Genomic DNA, 19,277 nt, shown 5'->3' with positions numbered 1-19,277 from the left:
CCTGAAAAGTGTTAAGTAGAAAGTAGCATGCATATTCGTCTCAGACATATTTTTTATTCAGAAAGAAAAAAAGAAAAAAGTCAAATATTGTACGTATCACTGCGTCATTTCCTGCCCAGTCCGGAAGGTGTTTTCACTTGTTTACATTTTTTTTATCCTGTTTTCTTAAGCCACCCTGCAAAAGATGGGTGACACTGACATCGTTACTTATTGATGTCATTTTTTTTTTTTAACTTTCTTACACACCGCTTCAACGATGGCTGCGATCTGTTCACGGTACTGTTTTTGGGTCCGATTTCTCCTTTGGGTCACTTCCTCTTGGATACAGATGTTAGTCACGGGTGAACAGGTAGCGGTGGTGGAGGTCTGCGTAACAGAGGAGCGACCGATAATCAGCGCTGTACTACAGGGACAGCTGGTGGAGGCTCGCCAGGGTGGAGTCCCCGGGCATGATGACAACTCTTTTGGAAAACAACTCGACCTTGAGGGAGATCTGATATTGGTGAGTCACTTCATTCATTCAAATCGATTGACATGCCCCTCGAATATGGAATAGCCTACTATGAATATTTTGGGATCTAATTCGATCTATATTCGGGGGAGAGAGAAATCATTTGTTGGATTCTTTTTTTTATTAAACTCTGGTTTTGGTGGGGTCATCAGTTGTCAAGCTGCTCTCATATTTGCTGTCGTTAGGTGCAGGATGAGCGATCCCAGGTAACCGAAGTTGAAGGGGCAGCTGCCGCTGCCCAGGATAGGGAGTCATGGATTGGAGTAGTCCCTCTGAAGATGGAGACACAATCTTCTACTGGGAACCAGGATTCTTTTGCCGATACAGTAGTCAATAAAGTCAGTGCTAAATGACAAGAGTTTTTCCATGTTTTGTACATTTTTAACCCTTTTGGCCTTGTTCTCTGTTTGCTTATAACCTGTAGTTCATATCTATTCCACACTATACAATTTGATTGCCTGTCATATGAAACAATTGAGGACCACTGAGACCTTCCTCATTTGCCCCCCCCCCCCCCCCCCCCCCCATAAGTTTACTGTATCCTGTCCTGTAAAAAAATCCAAAATAAGCATTCTTTGTCTTTCCCAGATGAAACGAGCCTTGGTTCTGGGAGCATCCGCACTCATCATTCTGGCCCTCAACCACAACACCGTCAGCGAGGTAAATGACGAGAACCCAGTGTGTGTAGAACTATGTTGAGATGGGTGTTGAGATGGGTATTTGTGGAATGAATGATGTAAACCTGTGCTGGGACTTCACAGATGGATTTGTCCCAAGTGCTGTCCAAACCTATCATCATCATCCAGACATCAGAGAATGTCACAAAGCTGATTGGTGCACTTCTCAGGTAAGGCACACACTCCTCAAGCCTGGCCTCCATTGGAGATAGAAGTTTCAAGAAACAGATAATAGATGCTTAAACAGGAAAAAAGGAAAAGACCACACTACAACACAATATTTAACTGTTCACTGTTCATCTTTTGTATCTAACAAACATATCTGGTTTAAAATGTCCCTTTAGTGTTCCTTTTATATAGGTTGATTTCATTGGCCTACGGCTTTTACTTTTGACCAATGAGCAGAAAGACGGCAGACACCCAGTGACTCAGAGTCAATTGATTTCCGTACAGGGGCCTTCACGCAACAGCCAAGATCACATACAAGACTATATTACAGGACAACCTGGTGAGTGGCTATACCAGCATTATCCGGTTTCCGGTTAGTACACGCAATTCTGTTACCAGTTGTTTTAGTGTACTGGCTACCGCATTGCCGCCTCCAATGAGTGCGTTACCCCAGGTGTCTGTGTGCAGGGGGCCACCCTGACCCTGTGGTCATCTTGCGGCCGTTCGAGAGGTGGTCTGTACGGAGAGTGGCAGGGGGTGATCTGTACCGGAGAGACCAACTCCCGGGTCCAGGTACTACACCTGCACACGGCGGAAGGCCCTCACAGAATGCACGTACATTGCACGCATGCGCCTGAAAATTTGATATGACTTACACCTTTGTGTTTTTAGGAGTGTTCATTTGAGATTGCCTAACATGCCACATAGCTTCGATTTTTTTTTTTTATATATCTATCAACTTTTTAGCTATAAATGTATTATTTGTATTATTATTCTTTATTTATGTGCCTTTCTTGTAGATTGCTTTGGTTTAACCCCTAACAAACTAGTTAGTCTAAATCCCTTTGAACTTGGTCATGGGTTTGACAGAAATACCTGCAGCAGCTTTGGAACACTGTCCTGATGGTGGCTGTGGTACTCAGCACAGGGGTCATAGTTCAAGCCCGCTGGCAGTACCATGACAACCAGCTCACTGATGACGGGGAGGTACGCACTACGTTAAATCCGGGTCCGTTAATAACATCTCATCTTTGTAACTGCTTTACTTAAAGCAAGCCAAATCGATTTGTGATCCCAGTGAGACCAACCTGCTTAAACAAATGTTAAGTAAAATAAATGGTTGTTTAGTATTTGGTTTTGAGGAACGACACCCATTGAGACCTTGTGATTACATTGTATCTTTTCTTTGGCCAGTCGTCCAAACAAGACATTCTGAGGAGAATGTCTTCCCTGAAGACCAAAACATACTGCCAGCCCAAGCCCTGGTGTGACTCATCCCAACCAATGGAGGCGGAGAACTGTGCGGTCTGCCTGGAGCCCTTCAACAATAACCAGGTCAGTGTAAGAGGAAGGAAGGTCTTTTGCCCAATGGTGATTCACCAGCACGTTGCTCCATACATGGTTAGCCTGCGTATCTGCTTCAGATACGCAGATTATTCTGTTTGGAAAGCCTGGAGGGGGAGTGGTGAATTGTGTTGATTTTAACATTTATACAATGCTCTATATTAAAAAGGTAAAACAATTAATTACCTTTATTTGGGCTACCAACATTTAGTAAAAAAAAAATACATGCTTCCGTCACACAAGGCATTTTATTTAGATATTTCTGTTTAAGCTTTTTGCTTCTACCACTTGCTGCAATGAGATAGCTTTAAACAAAAGGGAAGGCATTCCTAAAGGCCCACTACTTCTGCTGTGGCTACTTTTTGCTGCTTTAGTGGCTTTGTTATCATGTGTGTGCCCTGCAGTGTCTACGTGTGCTGCCGTGCCGCCACGAGTACCACAGAGATTGTGTGGACCCCTGGCTGATCCTGCAGCACACCTGTCCTCTGTGCAAACGCAGCATTCTCGGTACGCTGATCCCTTATCCACGCATGGGAGATAGCGTGGGATAGAAGTGGTGTGCAGAGAAACACAATGACCTGCCTCCCAGCAGGGCAAAAGTCAGGGCGTGTACGAGCTGACACAGGGTAATCCCACACGTCTCTTTTGAGTAACCCGTCGGGCACATTGGCGACAGTGAGGTGCTTTGGAAATGGGCTTGGTTAATTTTTCCTTTGGCTTCAAGCGCACTTGGGGGGGGGGGGGTTGACACCTCAATGCTGAGTGAGTGAGTGCGTGCGTGCGGCAAAGTTACGAAACATGCTTTATGCTTTCACCACCATTCTGCGACCACTGCAAATTTCCCAATGAGGGCAAACATTACCGTATGTTAAGCACATGTTTGACCGGCTCATACATTGGAAATGGTTTTCTTTAACAATCACTATCTGTGTAGAAAGAACCTTTAGCGCTCTGTGTGACCCTCTTCTCTTCTACGTTCAGGTAACATCTGCAGAGAGAGTTAATGTTGGACGGAAGTTGGTGTCGCCAGCTCCCTCACCGGTCCTCAGCCCGGACCCAAACCTCCTCCATCCACAACCCTCCACCCCAGAGCATGGCTAGAAGTATGTGCTTGTCAAAATGGACCACTTGGCTCACTGCAGCTAGCCCTGTCCAGTCCCCTGACTTTGGGGGCGGGCATAGGGTAACCCGGAGGGGAACACAGGAAGAGTCAGTAAGGTTCAATGTTACGAGAGGAAACAAAAAGGTCAAATACTGTACCACTGTTGTGGATGGCATGTTACTGTACGTGTGTGTGTGTGTGTGTGTGTGTGTGTGTGTGTGTGTGTGTGTGTGTGTGTGTGTGTGTGTGTGTGTGTCTTAGACTGTGAACAAACCCACCTTACTGCTGGCGCCGGAGAAATTCATAATTCCCTTTCAAAAAATTAGAAATTCATGGGAATGCAACCTGTCTATTTGAAGGCGTCAATATTGCATGGGCCCACACTCTAGCAAAACAAAGATTTTTAATGACACTACACTGTCGTTTAAACCGGCACCATTGCATTACCTCCTAACCCTGTGTAGATGTAGCATAATAGACTATAATGGGAACAGAGAATCAAGGCAGACATTATTCCACAATGGAAGCAGCTATTATGGGATGTTTCAGGGCAATCTCAGATGTCGGATCAGGTTACCGGTTCGGCTACATCTATTTAATGTCCAAGGATTCTGTAACTCGCAAACTGTGAGGACGGGTTTTTGGGGAAAACCCGGGTCTGCTTTACCCTGATATAACTATGTTGTAGAGCATCACATGTCCTTGACAGTGTTCTTATGCTGTAAGAACCATTTGGTTACACTTGAATCATGCAGCCAACTACACAGGAAGGCATAGTTGGTTAGTTGCCTGTGCAAAGACTTACACTGCTCTCTCTGTAGCCGATCACATGCAGCCATAGCCAGAACAACCCTAGAACGACCAAGCATAGGAAACACAACCGTATAATTTACATTAATTCAGGTTCTGCATATCAAAAACGATAAACCAAAGCACGGGGATGAGCTTATTGTGCAGTACTCATCCCAAAAGAAAGATTTGAAAGAAGGAAAAGTGTTACACTGCATTAAATACAGATGTATTTGAAATAGACGTATTTGTGCTGAATATGTATTTCTTCCAATTGAATTCAACACTTCCTATCTTCCTTCATCTCCCCGTTCTCACAGACTATAACCGAGCACCCTCTGGGATGGGAACCCAATACGATGATCGCTGGTACGGGTTAGGAATGCGATGTATGAATTTTAGAGAGAACATTTTGCCTTCTCATGCTTCCAGCATGTTTCACCAACTGGGATGTATACTTGATTTGGGTACGAATGTCTTGTTCTTTTGACTGATATTATCTAGAGACAGTAGTGTAGTACTCAGTTTATAATGTGTTTTAATGACAACTCCAAATAAAGCAACCACAAATGTGCTTTTCCGTAACAAAACGCTCCGATAGATTTGCTATTCTGCTCATAAAAAAAAAAAAAGTAGCTCTCCCTCACATTTGAGAGGGGAATTTCATCTTTGCAGCATGTGCACTCCCCCCCCCACACACACACACACACACACACACACACACACACACACACACACACACACACACACACACACACACACACACACACACACACGAGAGTGAGGTGTGGATCAGATCGGCTAAGGTACTCTAAATGTAGTTCTGCCTAAACTAGGCGTTGGTGAATGAGAGAAGATGAAGGGTGGACAAGCGCTCCTCCTAAAGTACCCCCGTAGAGGCTGCAGTAAAGCCTTGTTTACCTGCTCTGACGTCGTTCTGCACAGTGAATCAGGTGAGGTCTGGTTGTTCTTCCAGATGCAGTGAGAGCATCTTCTCCTTCCCTTCCATGTATGTTCCTATGTGGTTCTTTCAATGTAAATGATGTAAAGAAAATTAAATCAAAATAATTAATTCTATATATTAATAAACAAAGAGTATCTAATGAAAGAAAATTCTTGCTTTTTTTCACAAATCAAATCACTGGCGGACACGTTCCGCACTTTGGCCTTTAAAAAAAAAGGATATTGAACTGGAAGAATGTGGGGATGAAAACTAAGATTTAATAACGACAACGTCTGGAATTTATGCCGCTTGGTTTGCCCTGATAGCCAACCCAAACAAGGAAATAAAAAACAGGGCAACTTCTCACCAACAACCTCAACTGGTGGAACATTTTAACTTGGAGAAAATATGGCTGTCGGAACCACAGGCAACAGGATTACACCGTCCTCCATCTTTAGCCTCCCCCAAAACCCTTCCATCACGAGTCTCATCTGCCATCAGTTTGTCTGTCCATCTGTCTGTCTATCCACCCAGGGGAGAGGAGGAGGAGCGGGGGTGGATGGGGTTTACTGTACTCCCTGTCCTACATGGGAGGGGGGTTCAGGAGGGGATCATGCCCTTGTTCCTCTTGCGGTCAGCCATGTTGCGGCGGTTGTGGTTGGCCCCCCGTCCCTTGCTGGCCTCCTTCTTGCGGCGGTCCTGCAGCGTCTCCTGGGTCTGGCCCTGGCCCTTGGGCTTGCCAACCACGCTGCCCGCCGGCTCGGGGCGAAAGCTGGGACACACGGCAGAGACAGGCAGGGAAGAGGTTAGGACCAAGGCCAGCTGTGTGCGCCTAAAGGCTCGGTCAAGGTTCCGCGTCGACGCAACGCAAGGCCCGCGCAGACACGAACCTGTTATGGTTCTGCGTCGGGTTATTGAAGCTTAATGGACCCTTTCTACAGAGGAGTCCCCTTGGGACAGACAGACGGTCCATAACACTCATTATGGCTCTGCTCCTGGTGCATGAAAGGAGCAGTCCCATAATGACTGTTATGAGACCCAGCTTGGTTTGTCCTCAGATGACACCTCTGTGAAAAGCGTCTATTGAAGGTTTGTTTACAGGAGTAAGCCCTGCCCCCCGGAACGGCCTTCAAACCTAGGAAGGCTCCGGAAATTTGTCTGGCTTATAACACCTTATCATTTATTTTCTTTTTAAACCCCAAAAAAATAAAAAGGTGAAATTCTATACCACCAGGTGTGAGTGTGATTGGCTGTTACAAGACGTTTTGAAAATCTGCCTTTTCTGACATCACAAGCAGGCGTGTCATTTACATTTAGGGCACTTAGCAGACGCTTTTATCCAAAGCGACTTACATCAGTTGTCCACCTAGATGTGCACTGGATAGACGCACGACGTTCGCTACAGTCCACTGGGTAGGCTGGTGAACTGATCTATCCAGCACAGATCTAGGTGGACACGCCCACTAGTGATGAGAGGCAGAATTTCAACGGCTCGTCACACTCTGTATAATATGCCCCCTTTAAACCATAATGGAAATATTGGAATGTCGCCATTTTGAAAAAGAGATAAGACAATGGCGCGACCACAACTCTGCGGCATCGCTCTCTCTCCGTCTCTCGCTCGCTGGAAAGTCGCTGGACAGTTACGGTGGAGGGCGGGAGGTGGAGCAGTGCTTTACCCTTTCTTCTGGTGGAAGGCGGCCCGTCTGGCCTCGGCGCGTTCCCTCAGCAGGGCGGGGTCCTGGCAGAACTGGTCCCTGGGTGCGTGGTTGGGGTTCTGGTTCTTTGTTAAGGGAAAAAAAAAAATACGCTCGCTCGTAAAAACAAAAAAGGAACATAGGTAGGAAGGAGCCGACACGAGTGATTGTTTTTGTGTGCGTTTTGTGGTAGGTTACCTCCATGGGCCTCGTGTCTTCCTCCTCTTCCTCCTCCAGCTCAAACTGCGCTTTGTTTCCGGTCCGCAGCACTAATGGGAGGGTGAAAGGCCTGCGGAGGGAGAACAATACTGGGGTGAGAGGGTTGCCTCACTTAAACGCTTCCGGAAGCCTCAAAACGGTCTCCCCACCCTACTCTCCCCCTACTCACCAGTCTCCCCATCTAACCAGTCTCCCTCCCTCCCCCAGTCTCACCTATTTGAGTAACGGTGTGTTACTCAAAAGCTGGAGTAAGAGTGTTGTCTCACTGAAACGCTTCCAGAAGCCTCAAACACTCTCCCCCTTTCACCAAGTCTCCCCCTTTCCCCCCTCTCACTCGTCTCCCCCCTCTCACTCGTCTCCCCCCCCCCCCCTCTCTCTCACCCGTCTCCCCTCTCTCACCCGTCTCCCCTCTCTCTCGTCTCGCCTCCCCTCTCTCACTCGTCTCCCCTCTCTCACCCGTCTCCCCTCTCTCACCCGTCTCCCCTCTCTCACTCGTCTCCCCTCTCTCACCCGTCTCCCCTCTCTCTCACCCATCTCCCCTCTCTCACCCGTCTCCCCTCTCTCTCACCCGTCTCCCCTCTCTCACTCGTCTCCCCTCTCCCTCTTTTCCCCAGTCTCCCTCCTTCTCCCAGTCTCCCCAGTCCCCCTCTCTCTACTACAGTCTCCCCCTACTCGTCCCCCAGCTCAAGCTTGCCCCCATGCAGCTCCAGCCACCCCCCGGCCCCTCGCCCCAGCTCCACCATCCCCTCCCCGGGGCCCTACCTCCGGCTCAGCAGGCTGTCTCCGTCCAGGTCGTTGGCCCCCACTTGGTTGACGTCGTAGGTGTCGTCGTACTCGTCGTCGTAGTCCCCGTCCAGGGTGTAGACCGCCCCGGGCTCCACCATCACCTCGTCCACCACGTTCTCGTAGGCCCGGTAGCGGTCCCGCTGCGCGTCGATGTGCTGCTTGTCCCCGAGGACCTCCTGCGCGCTCTCCCCTTTCCTGCGGCGTCACAGAGGAGGAAGTCTTTATTTAAACCGGGCCGGTCATTCATTACACGGTCTGGGTAACAACGGACGCCGGGAAAACGGCCGGTGTCCGCTTGAGTGGATCGGGGGGGGGGGGGGGGGGGGGGGGGGGGGTAAAAGGGGTTGAAATATTACAACAGGAATTGGTTAAGTAGACAAAACAGCGGCGACCCCAGGTTCGATTCCGACCTATGGCCCTATGCTTTCATTGTGTACATTGTGATGGAAAAATTCATACGTCGCTACCTCTTAGTCCTATCGGCTTTGTTTTCCATTCCGTGCATCGTCTTGCCACCCCGCTTTTCCTCAGTGTCGTCTACGTATTGACCGTTGTGCTCGGGTCAGCCACCTCCTCGTTTGAGCGAGTGACGTCGTCAAAATGTTAACCTTTGTGCTCCGGTCATCTGTCCCACCTTTCTCAGTGGCATCTAAATGTAAAACCCTTTTCTATGGGTAGCCGGCCTGCCTTCCTCAGAATCAATCGTGATGTAAACCTTCGTACTTGGGGGAAAACGGACACAAGGGGTAGGACATCCTCTTGTGCACCCTTCTGCGCGATGAGAACAAAGTCTGTGTCTTGATTAAACATTACCTGATTTGATTATTGACCTCTGCAATCTGGGGAGGATCTGAAACAACTGTATAAAATGCTCTGTAAACCTGTATTCTGAACTCACCCTGCTAGAGAGGAGTCTAATGTGTGCATGCTTTAACCCTAGGTTATTTGTTCTACAAGTGTTAGTAGAAATCTCATACCTAGACGCAATATCTGTAAAAGGGAAATTGCCACAACAACATGTCGTCCAAACAGCATCACAACAAAAGAAGCAGACATGCATAGAAAACACAAAGCGTTGATGGACATGATAGACAGAGGGATATCAATACGGGTTTGTCCTGTTTGGTTCTGAACTTCAAAAGAGGTCGAGCGTCGCCACTCCTTGCTTCATCCGAGTCTGGTTGATCTATAATTATTTTTACCCTGGACATCCTGCATTATTAAACATCTTTCCCCCCCCCCCCCCCCGAAACACTTCAGAGAAATCCAATGAGTTGTGGCTTCAGTTGAAATGCCATCGTGGTCTTTAATAACAAAGGGCTCAGTTACTGTGCACCGAGACGAATAATTAGTGGAACCAAATGATATAAGCAGCAGGAACAAAGGGCTGGCTGTCTTGATATGACTTGGCACATGAAACAGTGTAGGATTCACAGTCTAGTAGGCCAACGGGAAACCTTGAGGCTATACAAATTAGTTGTGTTGCATCACATGCAGAATCCTATTCATGTCATAACATGAATCAAATTTCAAACAACTCTTAAACAGCTGTTTTTCAATAGAAAACAAGGAGTGTTCTTAAATTATTATTAATAATGAATTATTACGCTCACTTCACTTTATTGCATCATGTGGATTGCGATAAGATGCCCAAGGGCTGGTAGAAGATAAATAGACCTGTAGGTATCCTTGCGCAAGACATCTTATCTCGGCTCTAGCTCCCCTACAAGGTTACATGGATGGATGCAGCGTTCAGAAGGGGGTTATAAAGAGGGGCCGGTCTACCCAGTGTGGATGCGAAACCTCTACCGCCACCTTTCTGAGAACGGAGGTCCTCCCCACCGGAAAACATCGACCCCTTTTATTGCAGAGGTCGTGTTCGCCGTCGGCCAATCGCGTGCACACATCACTCACCTCCTGCCCTTCCAGATGCGTGACATGTCCACCTTGTCCCGGTGGAACACGTCAAACTCGTCGTCGTCGAACACGTTGGACCTCTCGCTCAGCACCGGTGGCAGCTCCTCCTTCGGGGCTCTGGGGACACAAGGGGGAAGCGCCGCCTCAGTGACTCGCACGACCGTAAGTCGCGGCTTCACGTCAGGTAAATGGGGAATTCTCCTTTGTTAGCCAATAAGCATCCCTTGTTATTAACCATCACTAAAGCTGCGTGAGCCGTACTGTGTTGGCGGACAGGGAGACCCTTTCATATCGTTATCGCCACGATAGACACGGCCTACAGTTCCCTTTCAGGGGCTGGTGTGTGGACCCAACAACCCGAGGTGTTCAGGCTGCTGCAGCCGCCTATCTTGGTCGTGTTTCTCTCGGAAAAGAGATTATCAATCTCAACCTTTCCTGGTAAATTTAAGATAACAGTTTGATTCATCCTTAATTCTTCTGAGAGTATGTTTTTCCTACATGCACACTTTTCTCATGAATACATTTTGGAATTAATTTTATGATGGAGGGTCCATTGTATTCACACACACACACACACACACACACACACACACACACACACACACACACACACACACACACACACACACACACACACACACACACACACACACACACACACACACACACACACACACACACACACACACACGATTTAATTTAAAAACGTGAAACTTCTCTCCTCTTTAAAAAAAACGTATGTCGTCTATTGAAGGCGTTGGCGCCCCCCGGAGGGGTTACCTGGGCATAGCGCGGTCCAGCTGGTCCAGGCCGGGGGCCAGGCGGTCCTCCAGGATGTTGTTGATGACCAGCTCCGAGCTGTAGTCGTACTCCTGGAGGCAGGCCAGCAGGAAGCCCTCCCCCAGGTCGGGCAGCAGCTCTCTGATCGAGGAGAGCAGCGACTCCAGCTCCCCCGCGCCCAGCGAACCCGCAGCGCCCTACACACACACACACACACACACACACACACACACACACACACACACTTAAACGCTGGGGTACACAAGTACGCACGACTAGGCTCCAGTGTTAACAGTCATCAACGTTTTGATGAATAATGATAATACATTTTACAGCATAATGGAATGAAAGAAAAAAAAAAAAAAATCTATCAAAATAAGTTTTAATTTTTTTTTTGTTCCGACACCTCTCCCTAGTGGCAGCACATGCAGATTGCACACATGTACATCGCGTAAATGAACAACCAACTGATTCATGTCAACACGGACTCTTAATTCAAAGAAGGGCGAAGTCATTGGAGCAAAGTCCAGTGAAACCAATACTTGGTACACTACAGTAAGCTCCTCAAGACAAGGAAGCCAGTGCTTAACAGGAAGAGAGTACGTACGTTGTTTCCTTTGTGGGGCGTGTACTGCGAGGCTTCAGCTCCCCTGGGGGTCTCCCAGCCCTCCCCGGACTCCCTCAGCCCCAGGGGGGAGGCCCGGCCCCCGGCGGCCCCTCCCTGGGCTGCTGGGCGGCCGTGGGTCTGCGTGTGGCCCCGGGGCCTTCTCCGGCCCACGCTGTCCCAGGCACTCTGCACCCCCTGAAGCAGGTACGACGTCCGCGTCTCGTCTCTGGAGGTCAGGTGGGGCGGGGGCAAAAAAACCCTTCAGTGGGACCACGTCAGCCCTCTACTGGCCTCCCTTCATTCATGTCTAGTTAAGATTTAATATCCCCTCCCTAGTGTTTGATTCATAAAAATACCAATTTGCCTTTTATTGGCTGTTCACCGGTTCTCTCATCGTTTCGGTCGTATTTGAACTTGGGTTTTATTTATTTAAGCGGAACATCACTTGGATCAACCCAGGTTTGTTTTTAAATGTTCTTTATAATATACATTTACTTTAGAGTGACAACACTACTAGGTTTCTGCTGTTACAGCGGCGTTCATTGACGAGGACACTAATGCAAATTCCAGAAGGATTTTAGCCTCCATTTGAGCCACAGTCACATGGCACTGCATGGCAACTCATTTACATGACTTTGAATTGTAATCAAATTCTAAAAAGTGGCAGCACGCAACACAAATGAATGCATCTAATTGGCACAAAATGGGGCTATGTGACTTGGTATTCTGTGTTAATAAATGACGACCAATGAATGAACTCAAAATGTAATCAACCGCCGCTAATCTGAACCAATCTAGCCCTGACGCAACCTTTTTAGTTGTCAAGGTCTTTGTAATAGTTCAATACTTTTGGTATATCTCAATCATTTGCTAATTTCTCTAGCGAATAGGGTGTGCCGAAAGGTAATCCCCAATGTCTGAGCATCATTAAACAAGAAGCCTAACCCCTACCTGCTCATTAATTATATGCTTGCATTCTGCTAATGGACTAAATAGTAATATGATGATAGTTACATGAGAGGCAGAGCCTGCTGCAGTAGACTGATGTCGTCGGCTATGGGGAACTGTTCATCATAGTCTGACAGGAACCTGTAAAGGAACAAACACACACACTTTATTATTAAAATTTCAACAGTAAAGTGTTTGAAGGGTTTTTGGATCGTTAATTGATCCAATTAGAAACACACAGATCTGAAAGTACTTTATCATGCATATATAAAAATGTATTCTTTATAGTGCAACACCTAGAATTTTCTTCCTACCTTTTTTCAGGGAGAAATGATGTGAAATGTTGTAGGAGTTCCTCTGCGAATGTTTGGATATTGTCACCCCTGGAAAACAGAAGCCATGTTCACAGTCCCACAGGGAAACTAAACTCTCTCCTGACACCAAACAAGATTCAGGCCCACTAATTCCCTCAGCTCCAATCAATGGCGGAATATTATTTCACGTGCATAAACAACTTTATATCACCCGAGTAGATATTGAACATCTCATAGAAACTATACCGAACTGTATATTCCAATTCCAAAACAAAATTAGGCCACATATATATGCTTACAAACAGCTCTAGAACCGTTAATTCAATGAGACGATATTCCACTTACTGACAAGAAGCCACAGAAAGACCTGTGGCCCATGATGTAACAGGGCTCCACGCAAAGGATAACAGTACTTATTGTATGGAGCTCACCTAGGGCTAGTCCTATTCATCGAATTTTGATCGTGATTTCTGGCGTCAAACAATCACAAAATTAACATAATCGATATTTTCAATTTTTTTTTTTTTATGTTTTGTAGAAAGGGCAGAACAGGTTGATACATATCTGTATATCCTTTTAGATTGGAACATTTTCTTTTGACCATTTCTAACCAGTTCTCAGTTAAAAAAATAATAATCTGAATAAATACATGTTTTCAAACTAAAAAAAGAATTGTTTGAATAATCGTGATTTCAGTATTGACCAAAATAATCGTGATTATGATTTCCCCCCCCATAATCGAGCAGCCCATAGCTCACCCCTCCAGGATGGGCTGTAGGCAGGAGTGCTGCAGCAGCAGGTGGGCCACCTCCACCATCCTCTTACACGAGTGGCACATCCTCTTCCACAAGTCCTCCTTAAGGCTGGACGGGGCAGGAGGGGGGGGGGGGGGGGGGGGGGGGGGGGGGGGGGAGAGAGGGAATGCGTGTTTATTAGATGGCCCATTGCACTTTACATTTGTATACATTTTTCAGATCAGTTGTGATGCATGATTGCCTGTTCTGAACTTTTTGATTGTGCAATGTGGTCTGTAACTGTAAAACCATCTGGGGTTATTCAAGGGTGAGCTTTAGCCTGTGGGACTGCCTTGGAGACAGGGCAATTTGACTGCTGGTGTGTTGAGAGGTCGGGTTTCTTTCGCCGCCGATGGTCTCACCGTGAGGTAGGCATGGAGACAACCCTGTTGGTTGTTGACCCGAGTGTGCTCAAGTTTGGGCATGGTTTGAACATTCAGGTGTTTTTAGCTGGTTTTGTATTTTCATTCCAAAACAAAATCAGGGTATGGGCAAAAGAAAAAAAACAAGCCTTTTTTTATAAGATCAAAAGTTGAAGAAAATGTATTCGAAAAATCTTTCCTTCTGGGCAAGCAGTAATTAATGAGAGAAGTACCTGTGTCAGGTGCCTTGGAAGACTGGTTCTCCCCTGTCCATTCAATTATTAAACTATCTTCCTTAGTGGATGAATAACATTTTACCTTCTCGAACTTGAAGACGGACATGCATCGCTCACCTTTTGTCTGTAAAGTTTCTCTTCCTCACTGCCTTCTCAATGTCCGGGACAGCAGACTCATAAAAGGAGACCAGTCTGGATTACCATGAGGAGAAGGGGAGAGAAGCGTTACGCTGGCCCTGTGTCGTGGCTGATATGGATGGTTCAGGGGTGAGGGTGGAGAGAGACCAGGCCTACCTGCTAAGGAAGTTGTGGGACTGGAAGGTGGAGCAGGCAGGGGGGTAGATGTCTAGGAAGGCGTGGATGGTGGTGGTTGAGTCACACAGGTACAGAACCAGGTCTAACAAGTCCTGTGGCGCACACACACATGAATAGGTATTATATTTTAAAGAGATTAGACGTAGTTTGGTGGACGCTTTTATATCCAACGGGATCTCTTGCGATACTGTGAGTGCAGAGGGCATGAAGGAAGCGACCGGGGTGTGTGGAAAGAAGTTGGAAATTAAAATGGGTTAAATCGTGAGGCGTTGGCTCAGTCCATGTGAAACTATTTAAAAGTACAACAACAAAGTACAAAGTACAAAACAACAAAAAAATGCGGCGACACATGTCAGGTGAGTTCCAACAAACTAATTCAGCGCACAATAACTTGCACAGTCTGTTTACGCACACAATGCTGTGCTTATAGTCCCCGTGTTATTGAAAATCGACCATTTAATAATCTACTGGTAATCAATTTTTATTGTAGCACTATAAAACCCAATAAATCACAATGCAAAATATTAACTAATCACACCAAAGTCATTATTTATCTTGATACATCTCTGAAGTGTAGGTTGAAGTATAGCCAGAGTTTAGGGTTGTGTAATGAAGGAAAAACAGACAAGCAAGTTTCTCCCCCAAAAAATGCTTGCTGTAAATAGGGATCCACATTCCAGCGCGAATCTTCCAGCGCCTTCTACCATTGGAAATACATTAGACTCGATGGCCAAAGCCTAAGCCTAATGCGTGTTCCCTTGTTTAAGGGAAGCCCAACGGCAATAGGTGCACTCATACTAGGCCCTTTTCCATCGCCATATATTTATAAATAAGAAGGGACAGACGGAGAGACTGAGCCAGAGATACACAAAGAAATAGAAAGAAACAGAGACAGAGCCAGAGATACACAGAGAAATAGAAAGAAACAGAGAGACAGAGCCAGAGATACACAGAGAAATAGAAAGAAACAGAGAGACAGAGCCAGAGATACACAGAGAAATAGAAAGAAACAGAGACAGAGCCAGAGATACACAGAGAAATAGAAAGAAACAGAGACAGAGCCAGAGATACACAGAGAAATAGAAAGAAACAGAGAGACAGAGCCAGAGATACACAAAGAAATAGAAAGAAACAGAGAGACAGAGCCAGAGATACACAGAGAAAGTCAGAGATTCACAGGGAAAGAGAGAGGCAGAGATACACAAAGAAAGAGGGAAAGAGAGAGACGGACAGAGATACACAGAAAGACAGAGAAAAAAAGAGAGACAGAGCCAGAGATACACAGAGACAGAGAGAGACAGAGATACACAGAGAAAGAGAGAGGCAGAGATACACAGAGAAAGAGAGAGGCAGAGATACACAGAGACAGAGAGAGACAGATAGCGCCAGAGCTGCACAGAGACGAGACAGGGAGCGTACCTGCTGACTCATGGTCATGGCAGTGGGCCGGCCGTTGGCACTGAGCTTCATGGGCTCCATGGCGGCGCCTTCACACTGAAGACCGCACTTGTCCAGGATCGTGTCGAACACCTGGAGATCAACAGAGAGACGTCACGCATCTCGGGACGCAAATAAACCTGTGACAGTGCTTCAGCCTGTCTCCACCGTCTGGACGAAGGGACACATCCGTGGGTCGGACTTACCTGCAGAACCGACGGCACCGCCTCGTCCAGGTCACTGTAGTAACCGGGCTGCTGCGTGAAGATGTTTTCTAAAAAAGAATTAAGAAAGGTATTCATGTCATCATCAAAATGGTTGAGTTAACTCAACATGGCTCTCAGCCATTTAGGAGGAGCACTTAGGAAGGCCCTCGGAGTTCGGGGTCCTATTTAACAACAGCCTACCTATCATCTTATGCAACAGCTGGGTGTTGCCCTTGCCGAACAGCACACACAGGTCCAGGATCTTGGGAATGTCAAACAGAAAGTTTTCGTAGATGATCTCGCCAAACACGGACGGAGTCAGGAAGTTCTCCTGAGAGGAAGAAGGGAGAATATCACACACACAGAACGAAGCAGCTGGTTACTAATGGATGACATAACGATGATACCGATGACACATCGGGGAAGGGACTCATCGGTTTGGTCTGAGAAGGGACGCAGCTTGTTTTGGAGACCCGGGTGAGGATGAAGCAATATATGCGGCCAAATGACATAACTAGCTGGGGTCACAGTAACAGTAAATAAAAACAGTGGCCTCCCTGATCAAATATTTACAATTATTTCTGAGACCTAAAACACCAAAATGAAAGGTTTCTACAGCCATGCAGATATGGAAAATCACAGAAAATCACTTACAATCCAGCTCAGAAACAACTACTACACATACTACTTTTATACATATCATGAATTCTTTGATGCCTTTCTCCCATTGTTTTTCTCTGCATGCCCATTTTTAATTAAAAGCCCAACTCATTTCCTTTTGTTTCATAACCACCGACCCTTGTGTATTGATCGTAATATCCAGTAGGTCCAATACAGACACATAACCATCGATATGCAAGGGGTTGCATTGAAAGTTGCCAATAGTGGGAGTTCCTCCATCCGTCACTACACGGACCAGCACACTTCCAACACATCAGCACTACAGTAAGGGTGTCTCTGGAGTCCCTCCTCCAATAGAGGGTTGCCAGCCGGGTCCTCTATTGGAGAGACACCGACAGGTCGGACATACTGGGAAGGTCCAAAACAATCGTCTACTGCTGGCATTCTTATGCCACACACCCATTCAATTCTGCGTCTGTACCCGACCGACGAATGCAAGATGGCAAAAAGAACAAGAAAGAATCCGGGCAACGATTTGGGGCGTGGTTGGCGGGGCCTACCTTGGACTCCTTGTGCGTGGCCATCCGGAGGAAGGTCATGAAGACGGCCCGGTGAATGTGACGCTGCGCCTCTGCCACGGCCGGGGAGCAAGGCAGCCCAGCCGGGTCCAGGCCACGGGAGGCGTGGCGCAGGTACGAGTCCAGACACTTCTGCAGCGTCTCGTCGAACACGACCTAGCGGGGAACACAGCGGGAGGAGGAGGGAGACGATTAAGTAACAAGAGGAAGACACACCTTGGCTACATAACTGCAGCCCCCCCCCCCCACAGAGGGTGGGTGACAGGGGGGGTATTTTTAGCTATTTGAGAATGTGCTTATGCATAGTTCAAGTAGAGGATCACTAGTCTGAATACATTTGTCTTTAATGTTAAAATGAAGGGTTAGAAAGGGTTGAATCTGAAACGAAAGTTTTCACTCAATGACATTCTGGCTGGGTCTACTTTTCAGAAATGTACCTAAAATTTTAATTAATCCTCTTTATTTATTTTTTTGTTTAATTACTTGAAGTGAGCTTTTTTTCTAAGGTTAAATAGTTTTTAAAAGTATTGATCACTGATTGAAGGAAACACTGTAATTTCACAGTAACACCCTTCTCTAACCCCAGCAGATGTTACCTGGCACCAGAACTTGTCATGGGGTAAAGCCAGCAACCACTCCAGGTCTTCAGTGATGAACTTGGCATGTTCTAGGAACTCCTCCACCTGAGCAGGTGAGCCATCCTCGGGCGGAGGCTTGTAGGGCACAAAACACCGCTCTTCCTTCCGGTCAGGATGCTTATAGGGAAATATATCGAACGTTACTACGGACAGGGTTACACGTAACGTAAGACCTCAGTTTACGTTGAGAAGAGGAGGCTGTGGCGTTTGCTTTGGTGCTGAATCTCCTTCATATGATCTAACCCAACCGAGGGGTCAAAATGGGACTTATAAAAAACACAGACAGACAGACACACACACACACACACCGGAGATGACTCACCAGAGCAGGCAAGGTTCGGTCTTTTCCGACAACACTCGGTTCGGTCACCTGTTGTTCATCAAGCGGTACTATGGCACAGGCCATGATCTCTCTGTCCCGTTGCTTCTGTCAAATAAAAACAAAGAATAAACTCATCATGACTGTTGTTCTGCTTCATAAACCAGTGCTGTAAACCCACAGCGGTGTCCCGAAACAGGAGTTTTCTTCATTAGATGGGGAGATGCAAGCAAACTATTTAGTTAAACGTCAGCCTGCATGTGATGGACCAATACTTCTTGCATCAAATGTTGGATGTTAACCTGAATCACCTCGAATCAAACATCTAACATGGCGAAGGATTCCACAAAAAAACACAGCATATTTTTCAAATCCTTCAAGATGAGTGGAGCAAGTATGCTAAAGACTTCCGAACTTTGCTATAACTCATGACTGTCATGTTGACACGTTGAACACCTAAGCTGTTCAACTTAATAGCTAGAGGTTTGATAAGGGACAGCGCGTCAATGGGAAAGGCTAACCTGGCTAGCCGGCTTTGCGTTTAACACCAATGACTCCCTGTTCAAAAAGATCAGATGTTAATATACAGAAGTCGAACTTACCTCTAACTTTAATATCCGCAATATATAAAAGCCATTGCATTAAATCACACCACAAGCCTTGTCAAACTGCGGGTGAGCTCACTCTCATGGTTCCTTCCGAACAGGCCAGGAAGTGGCTGGAGTGCTAAATAACGCATGCGCAAAAACACGTCTACTCCTGACGTGTGGTGCCGCCTAGCTGGACGAAAATGGTACTGCAGCAAGACGATCCCAAAACGGTTGTGTATTTCTTTGGGGTAGAGACCAATAAAGTAATTATGTGTTAGGTAATTATCTAAGTTGTATTCGTGTAAGAAAAACTAATAATTACTCAATGTTTAAGGTAGAAGTCCATTAAATAAACCCTATTTGGTTTTAACAAGAAAGT

General features: G+C 46.6%; 2 protein-coding genes across 5 annotated transcripts; one reads left to right on the top strand and one right to left on the bottom strand.

The window, feature by feature from the left end:
• The first annotated feature begins 19 nt into the window (after positions 1 to 19).
• On the top strand, positions 20 to 5,165 carry rnf215 (ring finger protein 215). 3 transcript variants are annotated; one of them, XM_030359700.1, is made up of 10 exons: positions 85 to 502; positions 697 to 849; positions 1,100 to 1,171; positions 1,273 to 1,358; positions 1,642 to 1,696; positions 1,825 to 1,929; positions 2,227 to 2,343; positions 2,551 to 2,691; positions 3,105 to 3,207; positions 3,682 to 5,165. In XM_030359700.1, the coding sequence occupies exons 1-10, from the start codon at positions 257 to 259 to the stop codon at positions 3,702 to 3,704; spliced, it is 1,101 nt and encodes a 366-aa protein (XP_030215560.1). In that variant the 5' UTR covers positions 85 to 256; the 3' UTR covers positions 3,705 to 5,165. The 3 variants fall into 3 exon arrangements, with proteins under 3 accessions (XP_030215562.1, XP_030215561.1, XP_030215560.1); XM_030359702.1 differs by lacking the exon at positions 697 to 849 and having other exon boundaries at positions 20 to 502; XM_030359701.1 differs by lacking the exon at positions 3,105 to 3,207 and having other exon boundaries at positions 20 to 502.
• ascc2 (activating signal cointegrator 1 complex subunit 2) lies at positions 5,112 to 19,057 on the bottom strand. Of its 2 annotated transcripts, none has more exons than XM_030359666.1 (19): positions 18,911 to 19,057; positions 18,312 to 18,416; positions 17,948 to 18,106; positions 17,334 to 17,507; positions 16,354 to 16,483; positions 16,153 to 16,220; positions 15,929 to 16,039; positions 14,489 to 14,601; positions 14,312 to 14,386; positions 13,561 to 13,665; positions 12,803 to 12,871; positions 12,555 to 12,629; positions 11,541 to 11,766; positions 10,934 to 11,130; positions 10,151 to 10,270; positions 8,213 to 8,431; positions 7,430 to 7,520; positions 7,214 to 7,317; positions 5,112 to 6,306 (listed from the first exon to the last, which is right to left on the bottom strand). In XM_030359666.1, the coding sequence occupies exons 2-19, from the start codon at positions 18,393 to 18,395 to the stop codon at positions 6,135 to 6,137; spliced, it is 2,292 nt and encodes a 763-aa protein (XP_030215526.1). In that variant the 5' UTR covers positions 18,396 to 18,416; positions 18,911 to 19,057; the 3' UTR covers positions 5,112 to 6,134. The 2 variants fall into 2 exon arrangements, with proteins under 2 accessions (XP_030215526.1, XP_030215527.1); XM_030359667.1 differs by having other exon boundaries at positions 18,312 to 18,413; positions 18,911 to 19,042.
• Positions 19,058 to 19,277: the final 220 nt, after the last annotated feature.

This window comes from Gadus morhua, chromosome 6 (assembly GCF_902167405.1).
Source record: "Gadus morhua chromosome 6, gadMor3.0, whole genome shotgun sequence".
NCBI classification, from domain to species: domain Eukaryota; kingdom Metazoa; phylum Chordata; class Actinopteri; order Gadiformes; family Gadidae; genus Gadus; species Gadus morhua.
This window is presented reverse-complemented; position numbering and strand designations above follow the sequence as displayed.

Coding starts and splice junctions, on each gene's coding strand:
- rnf215 (XM_030359700.1), top strand. CDS start 257: ATGGCTGCGATCTGTTCACGGTACTGTTTTTGGGTCCGATTTCTCCTT. Junction 1,172..1,272: donor ACCACAACACCGTCAGCGAG/GTAAATGACGAG, acceptor GGGACTTCACAG/ATGGATTTGTCCCAAGTGCT. Junction 3,208..3,681: donor GTGCAAACGCAGCATTCTCG/GTACGCTGATCC, acceptor TTCTACGTTCAG/GTAACATCTGCAGAGAGAGT.
- ascc2 (XM_030359666.1), bottom strand. CDS start 18,395: ATGGCCTGTGCCATAGTACCGCTTGATGAACAACAGGTGACCGAACCG. Junction 14,602..15,928: donor CCATGACCATGAGTCAGCAG/GTACGCTCCCTG, acceptor TGTGCGCCACAG/GACTTGTTAGACCTGGTTCT. Junction 10,271..10,933: donor CTGGACCGCGCTATGCCCAG/GTAACCCCTCCG, acceptor TTGTGTCCCCAG/AGCCCCGAAGGAGGAGCTGC.